Source organism: Phalacrocorax carbo, chromosome 4 (genome assembly GCF_963921805.1).
Source record: "Phalacrocorax carbo chromosome 4, bPhaCar2.1, whole genome shotgun sequence".
Taxonomy (NCBI): Eukaryota; Metazoa; Chordata; class Aves; order Suliformes; family Phalacrocoracidae; genus Phalacrocorax; species Phalacrocorax carbo.
In genome coordinates this window covers 44448392-44471199 of record NC_087516.1, presented here as the reverse complement: position 1 = coordinate 44471199, position 22808 = coordinate 44448392, and the positions used below count along the sequence as shown (strand labels likewise).

At 36.8% G+C, this 22808-nt stretch overlaps 1 protein-coding gene across 5 annotated transcripts in view; it reads left to right on the top strand.

Moving 5' to 3' along the window:
• KLHL2 (kelch like family member 2) overlaps positions 1–22808 on the top strand; it is a 59778-nt gene that overhangs the window by 35112 nt on the left and 1858 nt on the right. For 2 of the 5 annotated variants that reach the window (XM_064449762.1, XM_064449764.1), the window contains exons 5-13: positions 1397–1559; positions 11835–11944; positions 13366–13482; positions 14483–14632; positions 15508–15625; positions 16261–16458; positions 17220–17321; positions 18247–18375; positions 22638–22778. In XM_064449762.1, coding sequence (XP_064305832.1) covers positions 1397–1559; positions 11835–11944; positions 13366–13482; positions 14483–14632; positions 15508–15625; positions 16261–16458; positions 17220–17321; positions 18247–18375; positions 22638–22778 — 1228 coding nt within the window. Of the gene's footprint in view, positions 1–1396; positions 1560–11834; positions 11945–13365; positions 13483–14482; positions 14633–15507; positions 15626–16260; positions 16459–17219; positions 17322–18246; positions 18376–18938; positions 19022–19283; positions 22779–22808 lie in introns of those variants that run through there. The other 3 variants (XM_064449763.1, XM_064449766.1, XM_064449765.1) reach the window with 3 other exon arrangements.

Sequence of the window (22808 nt, the reverse complement as noted above, 5' to 3'; positions counted from 1 at the left end):
AGCGGGATCAAAAAATGAAGTTTGAAGCAGACGTTAGCTTTACAAGGTTGTATCACCTGAAGTCCTTTTTGGTTTAGTCTGGGTCATAATTGTTACTTTTAATCCAAGTAAAAGGTCTGAAGAGTAAACAGTAGCTCTTTAGAAGCCAAGTAGATAGCTGCTTACAGAGATGATGGCAAATATTTGACTCTACAGACAGTTACTAAGATTGCTCTTCCAAAGAGCAATAATGTAGAAGTATATTCTGCAGCTTTCATGTAGTGTTACACAGGTTTCTAAGTTTTATTCTTTTCTTCTGGTTTTCTTCTTGTTTGACTCTCTTTAATTCTACCCAAGTAACTGTTCAAATGAAAAACAAACATTAGCAAGAGTCGTGCAGCCATTGTCTTTGGTGTATTTTTTGCTTGCTAATTATTGATGCAGTCCTATAGTATATGTTTTCTCTATATGTAAGGGAATGGTTGCAAGACTTCAGTGTCAAAATCTTGCCTGTCGTCATCCACTGAAGATGGAAGCTAATGTTAATTTTACACTTGAACATTCTAAACTAGAAGTCTCATTAAAATAACTGTCAAAGACACAGAAAATGAAAACATTGTGGAGAAGAAGTTAGAGATAGCAGTACGGAATTTCATTCAAAGGCACAACTGTAGTTAATATAAATCTCATGTTTAAGCTTTACTGGGCAAATAATATGTATGTTACACAGTTTTTAAAATTCTTTACTTTTTGCTTGCTTTGTGAAAGTTGAAGGACAAATATGTCATTTATACTAATTCCTTCCTGATACAGATTTTTAGTGAGTTATAAGAATATTTTGCATACTCAGGCTTTTAAATGCTTGAATTGTCATTCTTTCAAGGAAGTCACGGGCTTCTCTGGAAGCTGAGTTGATTCCTTACTGGAATCAGTTGCATAAAGATGCTTGTTACTGATGCTAAAAAATGATTCAATGTCCAGTGCTTGCATGCAGAAGAGACTTACATATTCTGTCATGGTCTAGAAAACTTTGATTTAAAGAAATAGGTAATGCTGAAGGTTTGGAAATGAGATGTAATTATGGAGTGTTGGGAACAGAAAGACGGAAACTTGTGAATTAATATTGGGAACAGGATTACATGAAGTGTGAGAATTATAATCTATGGAATGATTTCCCAGTGAACATGGTGATAGAGGTGTTGCTTGTTATTTTAAATCTTAACTGCTATTTGCAGGGAGGTAAAATCGTGTTAATGTTGGGATTTAAGATGTTCAGTCACATAATGCTGACATTTTCCTCTCTGTTTTAGTCTTGTAATTTTTAATGGATTATGTTGTTTTCTTTATTAATATTGAGAATACTTTTGTATAAGCTCAGAATTGAATTGAGGTATTAACCACCTGTTGCTTCTCACAGGTACTGCTCCCAGCAGCTGGTCTCTTGCAGCTGCAGGATGTGAAAAGGACTTGCTGTGAATTTTTGGAATCCCAGCTTCATCCTATCAACTGCTTGGGGATTCGTGCTTTTGCTGACATGCATGCGTGCACAGATCTCTTGAACAAGGCCAACACATATGCAGGCAAGTTACCGTTAGTGTAGAATATAGCTTAATACCTGTGTGTATGGGCGCACACAGGTGGGTTCCATGCCCACCCAACCCCAACTTGAGGAAACTGAATTTTATCCAGGATATTGCAGATGTGTGTCTTCTGATGAAGAATACATTTGATATGAACATCTTTAAGACAAATAAAGTCTCCTTGCTGCAACATAGTTATAATAAGCACAAAGGGACAGCATCTTCATGGCCTATCAGGGCCATACAGGGCCCAAGCAATTTGTAATCCAGAAAGAAGCTAGTTTGTTTAAAATTTTGCACCATCACTTAGGGGAGGAAATCAGGAAAGAAGAATTAAAATTCTGGCAACTGCCACAAGCCGAAGTCTGTAGGAAGTACATGGGGGAAGAAAGAAGAGTGCGTGCGGGGGGCTATCTGTAGCCCCTGTACTGCACTGGCTGAGAAGCAAGAAACATACCATAAGTATTGCGTTATCAACTTGTCTTCTGAAAATCCTACTCACCTAGCCCAGGACTTGAAATTTCCTACCATAAAGGGTACCTGTAGTCTCATTCTTCTATCTTGACACAAAGTAGATAGAGGTGCATCTTCTAACTAACTGTATAGCTCAACCAAAAAATTCTACTTTCCTTGTCAAGGGAACTTGCAATTGAATTGTTTCTCTTTTTTTTTTTTTTTTAAATGAAAAAATGTCCATGGAATTCTTAATGTTATTACTAAAAACATTATATTGTTATGATCATCTTAAAGACTGTGTTATATCTATAAGAGGACTGGCTCATGTCAAGGCTTGACATTTTTGAAAATTAGGTTCTCATTTTGCTTGCTGTTGTGAATGGAAAAGCCATTGTGATTCTGTGGTGAAGTAACAGTAGTGTTGTATGGGTGGGATAAGGGGGAATAATGATTCCCTTTTTCTTGTGCTGGTAGGGCTTCAGGTGGAAAAATACTGAACCGACTTTAAGACAGATGCAAACAGTGAATCCAAGGAAGTCTAACAGGAGCATATTAAGAAAACAGATTGACCTATGACAAAGACTGAGAGAAGAGTTTCAGTCAGGAAACTAAAAGGCTAGGAGGATGAGAAGGCATGCAAATCTTCCTGTGCGTAAAAATGACTTAGAATGAGTAAGCTTAACTAACTTGTGAGGTATTTCTAAAGTAATTTCATATATTAAGGAAAAAATGTAAAAGCATCACAGATCAGGCAAGCTGGCGGTGGAAGTTATGGACTCTCCACTGTTAGGCAGATGAAAAAAAAATGGTTAGACTAACTTCTGCTTTAGATTTATCTAAATCACGTCTGTGTGCAAAACTAGATGATTTTAAGTTCTAGCTTACATTTCTATGATTCTGTGAAGGCTAAAATATTTTTTCCTTTATATTCCATCATTTTCTGCTTTTGGAAACTGATACACAAGTAGTTTAAGGTAAAGTATTACTAAATCGGTAATTTTTAACATAATGGATTAAAGCCTTCTTTGCTCTTGATGCCAAGAAGAGTTGCATAATGTAGATTACTAAAAAAGTAAACAAAACATTGTGTAAGCTTTTAAGTTTGTAGCATAATACTGTAACCAAAACTAAGGCTTTTAATTTGTTCAAGTAGCAATGATCTTACTGTTCTTTTGTGTGTAGAATGCCTTGGGGTCTTGATATTTGAGTCAAGACTGAAGATGTTACACCGAAGAATTACTTCTTAATAGAAGCCTTTTGTAGTGGGAAAAAAAACCCCCAACCCTCTTTTATAGTGTTTAATTTACTAGCTGGCAAAGTAGTATATTTTGATTAGAGCTTTGACAGTGAATATTCAGAGAGGAGGACAAATTTGTTGAAAAATTCAGAAGTCATAGGTTGAGCGTGACTCTCAGGTATGCCTCCTTTCATGCAACTTTCACTATCTGCCTAGTCATAAATCTCTTCCTGTCTTTTCAGCGTCTTTTGGAAGTGTCATTTCTACTCCAGGTTCAGCAAAACTGAATTGCTTTTCATCTAATAATCTTTCCCCTCTTCCCTGTCTTCCTCTGTCACTGGTGACTTCAGTGTTCCTCCCAGTCATTCAGGCTTGTAAACTTGATGACTTTCTCTCCTCTGCCACTTTTTCTCAACTACTCAGTTGTGTGTTCCTCTGTTTCTTCCCTCCCTACCAAATCTGCTCTACATCATGTTTCCCTTCTGCTGCAGTGAAAATCTATCTCCACCATAACTTCCTCTGTTTGCTAAGGTCATTTTACTACTTTTGCAATATTCCTTTTCCCTTTGGTTCAAATTCCAATGTCTCATCCTTGGCTTTTCCAGTTCAGCAGACTTACCCTCACTTGAATCTTTTATTTCATATTTCTCTCTACTATTTTTGTGCTTGGAACTAACCTTCTTTTTCTTCTGTAATCAAACCACTTTCCATTTCTGTCAGTTTCCTCCAGAAAGCACTTTCCTCATCTATGTTTCCCTTTTTGTCATCGTATTCTTGGAGTCCTGCTGGCCCATACCGTGAGCTGCCAGCTCAACTCCTACTGCGTTTTTGCTGTATCTGTGTGGTGAATTTTAAAGCAATGCACACTCTTTTCTTACTCTTGAGATGAATATGCTGTGCATAGTCAGGGTGTGAGCTACTTCACCGCATTACACTCTGTGCTGCCTTCCTTAATCCCTAGCACTCTGTCAGGCTTAGTACAAGAGCAAAACAGAAAAGAGAATTAAAAATGAAATATCCTTAGTAAGGCTGCAGAAAAAATTAATATGATTGTATTGCTTTTCATAACTACTCTAAAATGTACAGTGACCAATTAGCATCATTGACAATTAGTGCAGAGTTAAACCTGAAGATTTTTTCCTGAAACAGAGCACTAAGTGCTTCAATTCATGTGTCTAGGTCCAAATAATAGCTTTTTATTGCCTTGAGTAATTTTAGACCTCATATAAAGGATTTTGATGAATGCTTTCAGTTCTCTTAATTCCTAGAAAATCTGTTTTCCGGTATAGATGATGCTTTCTTTTTTTTACCCAATTCCAGGAGATTATAGTATCTCTGTCAAGAGTGGCTATTTCTGGAAAAATTAGAAATGCCACAAACTCATATGATTAGGTGTCTGTCAACAGAATCCTTAGTTGCTGACTTAAGTGTGAAACTGAGATATACAAACCAGCCATACTCAGAAGTTTTTAGTCTGGTGAAATTGTATTCAAATTATTTACATACCAATTTTAAAAAATCAAAACCTATTCAGATTGTTTCTGAAAGCATTAGGTTCTGTAACGCATACCTTACTTGAAGTTCTAATGTGTATGTGACTGAATGACTTTGTGAGAACTGTATTTAGACACTTATGCAAAAAAAATTTTTATTCTTTTTGTCTGAGTATTGTAATATAAAATCCAAAGAGCTATTACGTTCTTAACATTTTATGCAATAGGAAGCAAGGTGTACGTCTATTGACTAGAGTTAATGTTCAGACATTTAATGTTTTAGGGAATACATTTTAATAGAGCTGTTGCTTAATTTTAACGGACTTTTTCCAGCTTCTATTCTGATTATGCCTTAGTAACTTCTAAACTGCTTCAGTTACTTCTAAACAATCTTTGTTCAATTTAGTAGTTGAAGCTAATATTTATATAGGTTACTTTCTAGAAATAGAAAATCTAAGACCCCCTGGTAAGACCTTGAGTGCAATATTGCTTAAATGTGCTTGAGAGCATAGGAACTGCATCTGACTTGTAACCCTCCCTTTGTGGGTCATTTTATTCAGGCATCCTTTGCTGTGCTCAGAGAGATGCTGCAAGGAGGATGCAAACAAGTGAAAAGGTCCTAGCTGGGACATGCAAGCTACTAGCCTGAGCACCAGCATGCTTGGTGCTCCCGGTAAAAGCACCTAGGGGAGGAAGGGTTGGCCTTCATTTCTCCTTGGAATGGGCTGATCATCAGTCTTGCTGGATTTCTGTCTGCACACTCCCCAGTTTTCTTCTGTACTGCTTTATACCTTTTCAAGTCAATGTTTTTCCGCTTGAGTTTTCAAGCTTCTTACTGCCTGTATCTCAACCATCATAGCTTCTTTTTTTTTCCTCCTGTTCTTTTCTCAAATGGCTTTTTGTACTTTGTCAAGGCTGAAAAAATTTTCTCAAGTCTGAGCCAAAGATACGTGGCTGTGCCATTTCGGAATTAGAGCATGTATCACAGTCATGTGAACTCCCAGGGGCACACATCTTGGGATTAAGACTCCAGAAACTAGAATGAGTACAGAAGAGGATTATTAGATTGAAAACACAGTGAAAATATTTCCCTGCTAGAGAAAATGAAAAGCATTTGGATGTTTAACTTCTAGTCTTTATTTTGTTACACTCGGTATTTTATATTTAGGAAAAAGAGGCAGGGAGATACTTCTGCTAATAGACAATGATAGCATAAAAACACGTGATGTTCCAGAAAGCAGCCCTGCTCTGGGTCTTGTCGTACTTGCACAGTCAGGGACTAGGTACAGTTAAGGCCTCTCATCCTTCTTGTGTGAGGATTCCTACGAAGAGTATGTGGCACAAGTGCTGCTAGCCTGTCCACAGTTTTAGCCTGAGATACCTTTATGTAGTCTTAGAGGATGTTCACAAAATAATAATTTTTCCTGAGAATATGGTGCATCTTGTAGTTGTCGTAAAGTTGTGTACAACCTGAAGATAGATTGGCAAATCCTTTTAATGAAGAGGGGTATGCCATCTTGGACTACAGAAAAATTTGCACAGTGCTTAGGCCTTGACATATTTCTTAGTGATAACCAAAGAATAATAATGCACTTCCACTCACTGCATAGGCCAGTATGGGGTTTGGAAACATTGGATTATTTCTGGAAGAAGTGTTTTCTGAGGACCAGCTTTACCCAGCAAACATTCTTGGCTTTCAGCATCATGCTGAGGAGGTGTTGAACAAGCTTTTGTTAGAGAATCTTATCACGTGTTGCAAAGCAGGCATGGCTGTGTTGTACTTAGCTGTGGGATACAACGTTCTCGATTCTGGTTCTCTGAGTCTAAAACTTTAAGCCCCAACTAGACTTGGAAGCATGTGTATCTCCTGTAGACTATTCTTGTGTACATTCGTATGCATGAGATTGAAAGGACATAGTTAGCAGAAGCGGTTTTACGATTCTATTCTGAGTAGCAACGTCTGTTGCTAAGCTTCTGATAGATTGGCTGCTATGAATTTCATGGTGTTCTCAAAAGCAGTTATTTAAGCATAAAACTGACAAGTAAAATCAGATATATTTTTTTTTTTTTAAATTCTCTCTGCAATGTTTAGCTTCTGCTGGTTCTCTAGCTGGCAGAGCTAGTATCTATCCCTCTGTAATAAGGCTGGGGTTCCTGCTTGACCAGTGCCTTATGTTAGGCCATCAGCAAAGACCTTTTGTCCCTAGCCAAAAAAATCACAATGTGACATTGTGAATTAAAGCGATAATTTAAACTAATTCCTGCTAAATATTTTTTTCATCCACTTGAGAAATTATCATTGTTCTTTTAAGTGAATGTAGGGCTTAGATCTTTCCAAGCTCCCATGATCTGCATTGCTCTAAAACAAGATGTTATCAGTTCAGAAGGAAGCTACAATTTCTGGAAAGTTCCAGCTGGTTTTATAGCATTATCACATCAGAAAGATGCAGGTACTCCATTTAGTTTATACAAAATATCATCTGTTTTGTGGAATAGAAATAGTTGGCCTAATCCAGACAAAAGACACTTATGAGACTCAATATATTTGATTGTGATATTTTTGTTTCTAATATACATTAGACTACTGTCATGAAAAGATCTGGGGAATATGAGGGGTTTTTCCCTTTTTTACAGCTGCAGCTTCTGGCACTCATAAGATCTGCCTGAGTTTTTTTTCATACATGTTAATGTGGCTTTGGGAAGATCTTTGGGAAAAGATTTCTGAAAGTGTACAAAGTGTTTAAAAGATTTCTGGAAATGGATACTAAGTGTCATCAGCTGCTGGAACACCTCAGAAAAATGTTAGAAAATGACTGAAGTCTATTAACGGTGGAAGAGAAATTTAGGAGGTCTTCAACAATGTCGGGCACAGACAAACACTGACAACAACCACTGTCATAGAAGAAAAAGGAGAAGATGGGTTACAGGCTTTTATTTTTGGCCACCATGATTCTCTGAAACATTTTTAATCTGAGGGAACTTCAGCACACCTTTGCTCTGTATTTGTTTATTCCAATTAGTAAAGGCAATTAAGCCAGAGAAGGTCTGACTGTAGGCATATAAATGAGCGAAAGCGTTTGTGAATTAATCCACAAATGTTTTTTGCTTAAAATGTCCTGTGCAGATTTCAGATGTAGCTTTCCTTCCTATGTAACTGAAAAACACAAAGTCGGTGTCAACATTTTTATGGCCAGCAAGACTATATGCCTTTTGGATAGAAGAGGTAGGTCAAGTGCTCACTGCTGCTGTGTGTACATATAATACACATTTCCAGACTCATGACGAAAAATACCAAAAAGTGGTACATTTACAGCTCCTATTATCTTTCTGTGCTCTCCGCACTGGCATCGTTTATTGTACTTCCTAAGATTTTGTAACTAGCCCTTTTCATGTTATTAAGAACTTCCTTTTTGCCTTTTTATTTTGTCCCTGAAGCTGAAGTCCCATCCTACTGGTACAGGGCAGACAAGGACAGATCTTCAGCCATTCAGATAGAAACTGTCTCTATCGGTTGCGAAAATGTGAAAATCTGTTTTTCATGTGCATTTGGAACATGTTTTAGAAATGTCCTAAAATGGAACGGATTTTTTCTTTAAAGGCAGATTTTAGTTTTGATAATAAAGTAGGATTCTACTTGCTTAGGAAGTAGGAATTTGGGAGCCAAGCCTCTGCAGCTCCTAAGCCAACTTGTTTCCAGGCTGCCTGACTCTGGAGCCAGCTGGCTTCAATGTCTGGGTAAAGTGGCAAGAAGTGGGGCAGGATTCCAGTATGAATTTGTCAAAGTTGCATGCTGTGTGGAAGATTCTGATATGGGAAAAAAATAAGTATTTTATTCTCTCATTAAAACTTCCAGCCAGATAGTTCTATCTGTTTGCTTATCTAGATGTTAATGAAAAAAGTACATTACCTAATGCAACTAATAAAAACCAAGCTCATTTGAGATTTTGCAAGGGACAGATGGATGAAATATTTAATCATCATAAGTTTCATGATGTTCGATGTTAGTATCTCCAGATGATAAAAGCTTTCTGGATGTGAATAATAATATGGGATAGTACAAATCCTAACCCAGAAGTCAAAAAAATATACACCACCACCACCCCCATACTATATTTTTCTCATAATTATTGGGAAAAGAGGGTCTAAATGGGATTTTTTGAACTCTTAGTACTGAATTGTATTATTCCAAAGTTGCTGATATCCTTCTTGTTAAAAGGAAGCAAAAAATTTGAATTTCATAAGCATTATTTTTATATATAATAAAATAATGCCTTCTGTCTTCAACACTTGAACAGCTTTAGATAAATTGCCGTTGGCAGACTTAATTGGTATTTTTGCATTTCCTTGTTCTTTTTCGGTTTCTAATTATTTTGAACAATCCATTTAGCTGTAATTTCAATTGGCTTATGTCAAAAGATTATCTATCAATCAGTTAAGATGGTCTCCTTGGCAACAAGAGATCTGGTTCTCAAGAGAAGTGATTTCACCCTACCTCTTTGATAACTAAAATTTATATAGCAATCTACTCTCCTATTTCTCTTTTTTCTGTAATTCATTCAGCTAAGGATTTATTTCCAGGTGTTGCTTGAGAACCTGAGCCTGTAGCTATTGACTTGAGTAGTTTCATTTCTCCTTTCTTCCCACTCTTCTTTCTTTGCTTGGCCCCATGCCTTGTTTTGTGCTTTAAGCACAGAGGCTGACATAGTTTTTGTTCAAAAACCAAGTGTCTCAGTTTTTGTTCAAGTGCTGTCTGGTTTTGTCAGATTTTCTTCTAGAGTTCTCTTCCTCCATTAAGACAGAAGACAGCCTCACATTCATGGTATTACTTTGAAAATTCTAGACTTTCTCCCCTGCTTCAGGGCTGGATCTCTGTCTATTTTTAGAGCATGTCATAAATGTAAATAATCTTTTAAAAATAGAAGGCTTTTGTATCTAAGTCTATAAAGTCAACTGGGTTTTTCCAGTTTATAAAGTGTATCCTGTTGGATCTGACCCACTGTTGGATCAGCTTTCTCACGGGAAGATGAATAGGCTTCTGAAGCTCAGATTTGTTTGAGATGAGTGTTACTTCTCCTTTCTGCTTGCTTCTTAACTTCTGAGTACAGTCAGACGTGCTGCTTTGTGGCACTGTCACTTGAAATTTGGAGTTTATCATAAAACTGATTTCTGCAAATTACCTTTCCCAATTTGTGTGCCATATGCAAATAGTAAAATTAATCAGATACTTACTTCAGTAAGTATACCTCAGAAAATTCTACTTCAGCTCAAGAAACTGCATGTTTGTAGTCTGAAAAGCAAACAGACATAAAGATTTGTAAGGAGTGGAAAGGTAATGGTGGTGTTCATAAAAATCAATAGTATTTCTCCTCCTCCGTTCTCTCCCATTGCCTGAAATATGGCAGAAAATATTACACGTCCATTGTAAGAGAATGTGGCAGAACTGGGGGGACTTGTAGTGGTGATGATTGCATGAATGAAACGGCTGGTAGGACAAGGGAGTGAAAAGGCGAGGCGTGTCTACTGTAGAGATGAAGGCTAAAAAGGAATACAGAATAATGAACGATTTTTAGTAGACAGGTTCTAGCTTTCCCTATCATCGTATTCAGCATTAGAACATGGGGATACTAACTGAAAACTGATTAATGGGTAAACTGGTTGTTAAATTTAGATGCGGAGCTTTTTGCTCAATGAGACTGTGGGATTATTACCATAGGAAGGTATTAAAGGCAAGAATTCAGTAGGATTCAAGGAGACTGTACTGTATCTCACTAAACTAATTGTTTAGTAAAATGTGGTTAAGGTAAAATAGCATCCTTCTGGCTCCCAAACTCTAATTGTTCATGGTTATAGTGAGACCTTTATGGGAGGAGGTTTTATTATCATACTTTTCATATATTTTCTTGGACTTTTGTCTGAAGTAATTTGTGCTGCCTGTTTCAAGGAACAGGATGCTGAACTAGACGAAGACAAGAATTATACTGTCTAATCTTTAGTACAGTGCAAAGAAGGCTGTTGCACCCTGCAAAGCTGATGTGAAAATATCAGAAGTCTTGATCTGGAAGTGTTCAGCGTTCTTTAACAGCTTAAGACAGTTTGTCAAGCAAAGTGTCTTAACGATAGTAGCACTAGTAGAGTGGTAGAAAAGCCTTAAAAAAGTTCTTTAGTTTGAATATGTTTGACCTTTTTTTACTCTAATTTTGAGTGAATTCTTAAATTCCCAGTAATAGTTGTCTCTTCTAACTTCTGTTAAGAATAGCTGAAGAGGGGCAAAATAACAGTAAACTGGACGGAGCTACTATTTAAGCAGCTGAATGACTTAAGCAATTTTAAGGAAGGGAGAGGACAACTGAATAATTGAACGACAACTTGACAAAGATACATGCTCTATGTTAAAAGAAGACGTCTGGTTCTACAACTAAAACATTGAATTTTGTCAATTTTGTTTACTTTACATTGAGGCATTAAAAAAAAAAAAAAACAAAAAAACCCCCACACAAACGAAAAACTTGAGGAAAAACCGCCTGCCTTCTACGCATTGTAGAGACCGTAGTATGTAATATTTTCATGAGCTTGGAGAAGCTCTGAGAGATGCAACAGGATCCAGACCTGTTGTTTGATTTGACTGACGTTAGACTGCAAAACTGCTGGTTAGTGCTAATGAATCAGCCCTTGTTCCTGCTGAACTGCAGGTTTGAAATATGTTTGTCAACACCACAGAGGGCATATTCTTTTTCTGGAATCTTTTTTGCTGTATTTGTGTGTACAAAGTTAGCAAAATGAGACTGAAGTAATTGTCAAGGACAAATACCGAGACGAAGCAGTGCTGGAAATGTTAAATTGCTATGATTGCTACTTTTAGTATAATGTGTTTTAATATTTCAGTTATTTAAAGAATCTTTAAATATCAAAGCTGTTTGTGAGACCAAGCTTTAACCTATATAAAATGTTTTAAATTAAGGTATTGCTTTTAGATATGACGAAATAACGTGCATATTGAATAATTTTCCTCTAATTTCCTCTGCTGCTTTAATGCTTGTTGTGGGTTACACTTCGCACTGTATGTTAGAGTGTTTCTTTTCCTCCAAACAGAACAGCACTTTTCTGATGTCGTTCTTAGTGAAGAATACCTCAATCTTGGTGTAGAGCAGGTGTGCAGTCTTATATCCAGTGACAAACTCACAATTGCCTCAGAAGAGAAGGTAAGACCATCTGTATCCCAGCATTCTTTTTATCCTTTTGGATGAGAGAACAAGCTTGCTTTTACTGCTCTTGTACACTTGTTTGGATGCGTTCTTCGTTTTCTCAGTGAAATTAGGCATGTATTGTGTTTAAAGGATTTTTCCCAAAAGTGTTGTCAGTCTGATGTTGAAAATTTAATCTCAACTCTTAAAAATCAAAATGTATTAAATTACATAGCCCCTTGTTCTTTGATGAAATGGAAACTAAATTAAATGGAAATTCCTTCTCATATTCAAAAGCAGAACAAACAGAACACATGCTGTGAGTCACAAACCCAGGAGTTTGGTTTACCAAGGGAAAAATTAACTCAGAAACAGTAGCTTGAAGAGCAAGTATATGCCATCTACTAACTTTAACATCAGCATTCCCACAAAGTATTAAAACTCTGTATATATATGCGGGCTGTTTAGCCTAACTGAACAAATGTGGGCTGCAAAGGAGATGGCTAGGTACCTTAGTATAACCAAACTTGAGTTTAAATATGTCTTGGCTCACCTTTAGCTAGATCTCATTCTTTTAAAGCCATTTTTGAAACACACTGATCTTCAGTGAGCTCACTGCATCTCTTTGAACCTCTAATGGTTTTCAGGTGGTAGGTGTATTCATTTTTTAATCCAGTTGTGATCAATTTGAAATATGTTGGTTCTCTTTTTTCCAAGGAGTCTATAGTTGTACTAACACCTCTGTTCAAATGAGGCTAAACTGTATTCACAAGTATGTTTGAATACTGATTTGTATGCCTAAGTAGTGTTTTGTGTTAAAACTTTTTTGAAACTTTGAATCTAAGATCTGAATCTGTCTGCTAAAACTGCAACTAGTAAAGTCATATTGCTCTTCCCATAATACCCCACAGGCCCAGTTTTATCACTTTGATTGTAATACGTGTGATGCTGCTTCTGTGCAGTATAATTAAGGTTTTAATGCCCTAGTGTATGATGAGCTACGGTGCAATAGAGGGGAAACTAGGCTTGGGATCGTTTCTCCTAGTAAGACTCGGCGATAAGTCATTTGAGTGAGGATGTGGCAGGTCAATTTCCTAAGAAAGGAAGACAAGTATGAGGACTGTAATACTGCTGCTGCTGTGTTGCTTGTTTACCTAGTTTTATTGGATTTTCAGTATCAATGAAATTACTGTGTGCTTTTCATCAATGTAGCATAGCTATCCTTGAAACACCAGTGGAGGAGTGATATAAAAACAGACTGTCTAATGCATCTTCAGAATTTTGTAGTGGATAAATACAGAAATAATGGGAGCTGTAACTGCTGTCATCATTTACATTACGAATGTTAGTGTAAGCAAAAACTTTTTGGAGGCACGCTGGTATTTTCTTACTTATGAACTTGTAAGTCAAGGGACTCGCATTTGTTTGTTTCCTGGAAGGTATTTGAAGCAGTGATAGCGTGGGTAAACCATGACAAAGATGTAAGGCAGGAGCTAATGGCACGCCTGATGGAGCATGTTCGGCTGCCTTTGCTTTCCCGGGAATATTTAGTTCAGGTAAGCAAAAAAGGAATATTAATTCTTCTGCATGTGAGCATTTCTGTTTACTTTTTTTAATGCCCCATGGAAAATTTTAAATTTAAGCAACAGTGTAGCATATTACTGAGAGTAAAAAGAACAGACAGCCAGCACGCGCGCGCGCACACAGAGTCAAATGAGGGACTGCCACATAAAGGATGACTTATATAAGTAATTTATCTGTTTGACTACTTGTCATACCACCTTAGTAATCTGAATTATTGAATTAGCTGAGATCAGGTAAGCTTTCACTTTTAATACTATCTTTGATACAAAACTTGTGAATTTACAACTTCAGAATTGTGCCTATTGTTTACATTGATTAGGAATTAATGATAAAGGAAACATTCCTTTACCTGGTTCAGATACAATACATTTTTTTCAAATTTTCTAAGCTCATTTTGAATATTTTGGTATCAGGACAGATATTTAAGATTGAAAATATGAGTTCACTATGAACATTGGTTAGTAGGTGTAGCAGTAGGTTGGTAGGTGCTTATTTTAGGAATTCTGCTTTTGTGATATTAATTTCCTCCACTCTGTGTGCGTTGTTTGGTGTTTGGGTTTTTGTGTTTGTTTGGTTTGGCTTTTTGGGGGTTTTGCTGTTGTGGGTTTTATTGTGGTGGGGTAGCTTACTAGTTTTTTTAGTCTCCACCACTCCCCCCCCTTAGTGTGTTCTGTACTCTCTGTATTCGAAAAGTCAAGAAATATGCCTGACTGCAAGAAAAGTTATTTACCTTACCTAACACTGTTTCTTCCACTTAGTAACTGAGAATCAACATCTCCCGATATTTTCTTTTTAATCACTGCATATTGCTATCACGTAAATTTGTTTCTAACTGTGGGTAAATGACAATCTAAAAAATAAGGTTAATCTGCATTCGTGTGATGTAACAAGGCTTTATTTCACTTCAGATTGTGGTTTGTGTTTTACTTCCTTAACATGCTCAGACCTTGTTAAACTTCTATTAATAAACAGAGAGTTGAAGAGGAAATATTGGTTAAGAACAGCAGTGCTTGTAAAGATTACCTCATTGAAGCTATGAAGTATCACTTGCTGCCAACTGAGCAACGAGCATTGATGAAAAGCACTCGAACAAAACTGAGAACACCAGCTAGCCTTCCAAAAGTAAGACCCCTATTTTTCCAATGTACTTATTTCTTCAAACTCTATTTAAAAAGTTTTCATGAGGGCATGACTGTAACTTGGGGGTATTCCAGTAAAAATTTTTGTACCAGAATTATTTATCACAAAAATATAACAAGTTATTAGCTTTACGCTCCGTGCTACTGTTGATACAGATGTTTTAATCTCAGACCTACACACACCACCACCACTACATCCTCTCCCAATAAATTTTTTTTTAATAAGTGCTTCAGCATTTGAGAAATATACAATTATGGGAAAGTAAACCTGTTTTTTTAAAAAACAATCAAAACAAAACAAAGACTGAAGCTTCTGAGTTGAAACATTTTGTTCAGTTTTTAGCTAAATATTGTGTTTTGTTCATTTCAGGAAAAAACAAAACAAACATTAGGTGTTATCGTCTTTCCAATTAAGTAAAGAAGTTTTCTCGTAGTACTATTATGACAGCTGCAGTAATGGAATAGGAGATTCCATTCGGCAGATTTAGCACATTTCTCGGAGGAATGAGACAAGGCTCTTCTGTGATGGATGGTCACAGTTTCACTGAACATCATAGCCAGTGAATTCTCATACCTGAGGTCAGAGTAGCATGCCTCATGTATGGGAGCTCTACCTAGATTCTGACTGCTTCCTGCTTTTCTACCTCAGATATTTCCTCTGGACACAATAATTACAAATTGCATGTGTTTTTTAAAAAAATAATTTTGCCTACCTCACAAGACTCAAATTTCTTATTTAGGAGAACCATCCTTTATTTCTTATACAGAAGATTGCTTTATTTTTTTAACACTTTTTTGATCTTTTAGGTGCTCTCATATATGCAAATAACTAACAAATATTATTTATCTCCCTTTTAGTTGATGATGGTAGTTGGAGGACAGGCACCAAAGGCAATTCGCAGTGTTGAATGCTACGATTTTAAAGAAGAACGCTGGCATCAGGTGGCTGAATTGCCTTCTAGAAGATGTAGAGCAGGTAAATTATACCTAATTTGTTGTTGCTTCAGAATATAGGCACTTGTATAAAGTATCGTATGTTCTTTGGAACAGTACTCAAGGTGTTTATCTGAGAAGGCCTAAGCTTTGACTTCAGTGATCACCATTAAAATCTGAATTACTTGCCAATCTGGAACACTATGAGTTTGATAACTTGATTTTAATTTGTGCTTTGGTTTGTCATCTCTAGAATAAATGGCTTTACTCCCTCCCATAGATACAGAGGATAAATATACGTAGATATTAATGCATTATGATAACAAATAATTTTACTATTAAAACACCCTATTATTCTTAAATTAAATGAAGACTGTGAAGAAGTGACCAACCGATACTAAAAATGTGAAAATGTGATCTTAAAGCAGCTGAGACTTCTAAGCAAAAAGAAATTCAGCAAGCATGATATTCAGAAGTGTGAGCTGTTAGTAACAAAAAGCATAAGAACTTCTGGTGATTAACCCGCATGAAGTGTGGCGCTTGGACACTGTCAAAAGCCTGGTAGTGTAGCAAGTACTGTAAATTCTGTTGAGTATCTGCATACTTAGGACAGTATGGAATAAAACTAATTGGCAAAGAGACTAAAACACTCCTTTCCTCCCTGTTTCCCTGCTCTAGGAATGGTGTACATGGGAGGCATGGTTTATGCTGTTGGTGGTTTCAATGGTTCTTTGAGAGTTCGCACAGTAGATTCCTATGATCCGGTGAAGGACCAGTGGACGAGTGTTGCTAATATGCAAGACAGGAGAAGCACACTGGGAGCAGCTGTATTAAATGGCCTTCTTTATGCTGTGGGAGGATTCGATGGGAGTACAGGTATATTTGTCTTTATACACTGCTGATTAGCTTTGACTACTCCTGACATAATTGTATCAAATTTGAGTGTCTCCTTCCTAGTAGCTGTGATGAAACCAAGCATGAGGGTTACCTGGCATCTTGTGGTGTGGAATGTGCTTCAGTGGTCACACCTTTCTACCTGAGCAGGGCACTATTTGCTCCCATCTACGCTTAACAACTAGTGAACCTTTGACAAGTTCTCTTTCAGTATTCCTTCTATAGTCAGAGACCTCAACTCATGGTAGATGTAGGCAGAAAAATTACCTGGTCTCTTTTGTCCTGTTTGTATATGAAATGTACCTCTACATTTTCACACAGCGTAAATAGGATTACAGACAGCTTTCTCTGACCTGTGTGAAGGCTTTGGATGTACACTGTTTGTTCTCTTCACAGATGCACTAAACCATTTGTGCAGAGATGATCCTTTTCCGTAATAAGTATTATAGAAGCATATGTTGGAGAGATCATTGTGACTTAATTAAAAAGAAAGAAGAAAATCCAGGGAAGAATTTTTCAGAGTTCCACAAAAGCTTTTATTAATTTGCCCGTTTTCAGACACCAAGAATGGGTTGACAGTAATTGGCTATCTAAAGGACATCAGCTGTGCTTTTTACACAGTAATTAACAGTCCTTAAAATGAAATAAATTGAGTTTTCAGATCTGAAGAATTTTCCAGAAGGTAGACAGTTTGCACCTAGATTTATAGAGAAAAAAATGTTGTTATAATAATGTCTTCATAGGTTTATCATCAGTCGAAGTTTACAACTTAAAGACTAACGAGTGGTTTCATGTAGCTCCAATGAACACAAGAAGAAGTAGTGTTGGCGTAGGTGTTGTTGGAGGTAAGTTGACAAATGATATTAAAGAGAAGGGGGGGAAATGCAGTCATTTACCCTACTACCTTTTCTCAGTTTTGAAAACATACTTCAGATTTATGTTTTTGCTCAACCCTGTAATTCAGATGGCATGAACAGCACATATTCATTCTACTTGGTTTTGACCAGCTTTTAGCATAGTTGTGTTTTTCAGAGCTTCAGCTGTGCCTGAGGCCAACTGAGGAAAAGCTTGCTAAGCATGCATGCTCTAGGTTACACGTCAGCAAAGCTAGAGAGCCTGATTACTGAAGTGATGACCTTATAAACTGGTCTTTAGTGGTGTAGCACTGCAGTACTGTCAACTCTGTTATCTGTGGCTGACTTTGCTGGTTGCACACTGAGGATGATCTCAAGGGCAGTGCCAGGAAAACTGCTGACTTCTGAGCCAGCTTGGTGAACAGCCTGGATGTTGCTTGCACAATGCAGACCTGGGCTGGCTCTTGGGTCTTAGGTGTGTGTTTTAACTGCACAGGAACCACTGCTGTTTCTGATCTGAAAATGCAGACAGTACAAGTAATCTTCATCTGAATTTTTTTATATTTCTAGGAAGCCTTTTTGCGAGCTTCCAGTGTTGGACATAACGTGAATTAGCTTGCTTTTGAACAATTCTTAATTAAAAACAGGGTAAAGTACCTTTGTATTTCGGCTAGGCACTGAAAATCTTTTGACTCGCATTGTTCTTGTTAGATACTAGCTGCCTTTTACATCCTAAAAATGACAAGAACTATAGTGTACTATCTTAAACTATTTACAAAATAGAAACTCGATAACTGACTCACAACAGGTACTGATTAGTAGCTACTTCAGAGAACGATGACTTCCCCTCAGCCTGTGTACAAATGTAGTCTGCATGCACTAGAAATCTGTAGGTTTCTCTTGGTTACCCTTCCAGGTAAACTGTATGCTGTCGGTGGCTACGATGGGGCGTCACGTCAGTGCCTTAGTTCAGTAGAATGCTATGATGCTAATACAAATGAGTGGACCTATGTTGCAGAAATGAGCACTAGACGCAGTGGAGCAGGTGAGTAGACAAGAATCAACTACCCTTGTAAAACTGAAACAAATTTGTGGCTTTAAAATGTATCTAAAATATAAAAGGTAAGCTGAGAGTCTAATGGAATGTGTTAGTCTTAGATGGCTGATATATTGCAGGTTATAGATACAAAACTATCCTACAGAGTAAGATTCAGTCTGTTAATAGTAAATATCTCTCCTTGCTTGGTCATACTTTTCTTATTCCTCTTCTTCCCATAACTTCTGATGTTTTTAACATACAGACTAATATGCATGGATTGTGGCAATCAATTTAATATCACCTAAATACTGAAGTATCAAAATCTAGATGGCCAGGATGAAAATACGTCATTTCTTCAAAGATGTCTCTTTGCCGGTGTAGGGCTAATTTTTCTAATAGCATTTTCAGGTTGACTTTACATGTGAACTGTGACTAGATTTCCACCTCTTTGGAGGACTTGTTCTGCATTCTGATTCACTGCAGGAAATTTTGTCCTTGTTCATTCTTAAGTTTGTATTACTGGTTTCATCCTATTACTTCCACTTACGTACCCTTTGTTTCATCTTCAGTAATTCTTCTCATCACCTGGTGTTTACATCCTTTGGATATGTATAGGCTACTACATGTTATCCTTCCTTATCGTTTAGCCAAGGTATATCCATTTATTTCTTTATAATCTTTAAAAAACCCTTCTTTTTTTTTTTCCGTGGAATTTTTTTTCCCTCTTGCGATTCTATGAGTATGTATATTTCTCTTTAAAGACATCAAAAGTGCCTGTGGTATTCTGCTTTTGTTTGATGAAATGATGCTTCCACAGCTCCAAATTGACTTTAGCATTTTCATTATCTATTTATATTGTGGACTCAAATCTCATTTACTGTTCACTGTCCTCTATTTGTCTTTTGGTATTTCAGGTTTTTTCAACTCGCAGAAGTTTTTATTTCTCTAGATGCGCTCCCATGGACTTTTTCAAGTCAAATTGCATGATACTATTTTTCTATGTTTATTTTTTTAGTTGTTTAAGTCACTTTTTTGCCAAGTACTCAATGGTGGTTTTTAGCAACATCCTTCAAATATCTGCTGTTAATTGCGTTAATGTGCTGCATAATTAGAAGAGATGTTGCTACAAATAAAATTGGATGGACTTCTAGTATGCTCAGTAAATGATTAATAGTTATCCCAACTTTTCATCTTGCTTTCCATTATTCTTTATTAACTCTGAACAGTTTTTAATCTCTATAATGATGTTTAAATTAAATCCAAATTGTTTCAAACAAAATATATAAAAGTAGTAAAATCATTACTAAAATTAAGATATTTAGTTTGTGATACTTGCATTACACCATTATAAAATCAGCAAGTTGATATGTCTCTTATTGCTAAAAGTAATGTTTTGATTGAGTTTCTAAACTGAAACTATGATGTGAATGAAGGAAACAGTTGTCTTGTGAAACTTCTAGTTACTTAGTCTGTGCATTTTGGAAGTAAATTCTGGATTAAAAACTGGCCAGAGTTGCAGTAAGGGTACTGTTAAATACTTCTGTCTATTATTGGCAAGCTTTGAGGAAAATTTTTATATACAGTGGGCAAATTATAAGTATCATTATAAAGACAAGTAGTGTTGGTGGGTTGTGACAAAGCTTCATTTTGCAATCTGCCTGCACATCCATTTTATCTCAGCTTTTTTTCTTAATCTGTTTTTGCAAACTCTCGTTGTGCTTGCAGCCTACTTATATACTAGATATTTTCAGATTTTTTTTAAATATTGAATTACAATTCTGAAATTTAGTGCCTTAGATACACTAACTACTGGGATCTTTCTGCCCCTCTCCTCCCTCCCCTTGTCCCAGCGTTCAGGACCATGTTTGTTTACTCAACTCTCCACTGCCTTTTACATTGTCTTCTGATTACTTTTCCTCTCCATTTTTTTAAAAAAAAAAATGTAGTCAGTTGTTTCAGGTTCATATAACTGAGTAAAATAATCAGCATTCTCCTGTGCCACTCTTTTAAATACACGGAAAATTATATTTGTGCGTGGGGGAGGAGTGGGTGGTAATGTGAAAATCATGACTATTGATTGAGCTTGGCTATAGTGGCCAAATATCCAAAACCACCAGAACTGTTTCAACTGACGATCAGTCCTGGTGGTGTTATGGGCGCTAACTAAAGCGACTTCTGTTCCTGTATTAAACCTTTGGATCTCTGGTCATCTCAAGGACCTTAAGCCCATCTCTTCTGTTCCTACTGCTTCAGCTTCAGAGGTTAACCCTCAGTTACTCTTCTTTAGTACCAACTGCTTCTCAGTTGATCAATACGGGGACAGATCTGTTTCCAGGAACATATTGGGATGAGGATCTTCAGATGGAGATATAGGCCATTTGGGAGGGATGAGAGATATAAGACAGGGTCCTGAAAAATGGGGAGGAAAGAAAAATAACAAAGAAAGGAGAACTCAGAAGACGGCCACAAGAGGATACAGACGGAAGGAGCAAGAAATAAGGTAGGACTTGGCAACTGGGTGTGGGATTAAGGGAAAATGAAGCACCAAAGAGGAACGGAGGACATTCTTAAAAATACGGAGCTACCAAAGAAAAAAATGGCAATGTGGCAGAGGGAAAACTCTACACACTAAACAGGAAGGTCGGTGACTATACAGAATGCCTGGGTGGGGGCATTTATATCACATCACATCACATATTTAAACTAAAAGTCTTAGCCCTCCTAGCTCTGTAATGTTTAATGCTACAAAAGATTAATGTTGTATTATCCTGCCTAAATAAAGTGTGATCAGAGTGGGAGAGAGAAAAGCTGTCACACAATACTGCGACACGATAGCTAGAAATAATAGCGATAAAAGAGGAATTAAATTAACTGGGAAGGATATCGGGAAACGTTAGTAGCGACTATCACTGATAAAGCATTAGATTGCATGATTCATAAAGCAGTGTCCTATTAAGAAGCTATTTTTCAGATTTGCAGTACCAATTAACTCTTCCATGTTTCTCTCCCCTCTTCCTTTAATTATTAAAATCTGTCTTTTTAATAAGAAAACTCAGTTATTTCAGCAGGAGTCATTTCTCTCCCTGTATAGGAATGGCTCTTACATATAGTATTAATGATAAGTTTTCAAAGATATTTCAGCTGGCTATTAAGGTGGCAGGGTTGTGGGTTTTTTTTTTTTTCTTTTAACCCAGCATTTTTTTTTCTCTGAAGGACTTAACTGATCTTTTGCATTCATACTTGCTGTTTCCCTTTAATAAAGATTTTAAGCTGTGCCCTTTCCATGGTACCCTTTAAGAACTATATTTGCAAAACTGTATCTCAGCTTTTGAGTTTTATAATCTTAAATGTGATGTCTATTAGATTTCCCAATATCTTTCATAGTAGTGTTTTTTCAGTTGTCTTTATGGTCTGTCAATCACAACTTTCAATTCAAAAAACCCCCCTACATTTCTGAAATCCATTATGTTTGCATTCTACTAGTGCATTATAAAGTGAGGAATAAATAAATGGACCTTCCTTTCTGCTTCCCCTATTACCATCTTTTCAATATGTGCAGCCCGATTATCAAGTAGACATAGACTAGCTTTATCTATTCCCTCATGCCAAGCTTACAGATTGGATAAACTTTTGTTGTAAAGGAGACCCTTTAATATCCTTTTGGATATTTTGATAACTGAAGAAGCTTGGTTCAAGGAACCTTGGTGTTCTCCTCCAAATCCCGGAGGGGGAAGGCACTCACTCTGTTTACTTTTGTTTCATATATCTATGTTTACAAGGTATTCCAACACTTAAGTGGAAACATTCCTATTGTATAATGTCTAGCCATTCAGCTTTTATCCTCCGTACTGCACGGTTTTTACTTTCTACAAATTCACTTATGCTTTATCATCTTGTCAGATTTCTGTTATGCTGCCTGAGCACACTGTCTCATTTACTGTCACTTCTAATTAGTCCTAAATTTCAACAGTCCTCATTTTCCTGCACATCATTTTTCGTCCAAAATTTTCTAAATCTTCTGTTGCAGAACAGCTCTGGTCTTTGTATGCTGCAATATGGTAGATGGGCATGCAAGACATTTTATCAGGGTCTTGCTGTAGTTACTGTCGTTTTGCTTTAACGCATCCTGACCCAAATGTTTTCTGAAATAGTTCCTAACATTGACTGGATGAAGGATTTATGTTAGTGAATGTAATATTTGTTGCTTCTCTTTTGTTATCAGTCAAACCATTCTCCGGTTAATTTTGAGTATTTTCATATGTTCACAGGTGTTGGTGTGTTAAACAATTTATTGTATGCAGTAGGTGGTCATGATGGTCCTTTGGTAAGAAAAAGCGTTGAAGTGTTTGATCCTGTCGCCAGTACGTGGAAGCAGGTTGCAGACATGAACATGTGCAGAAGGAATGCAGGTATATGCAACAGTTACCTTAAAATAGTGG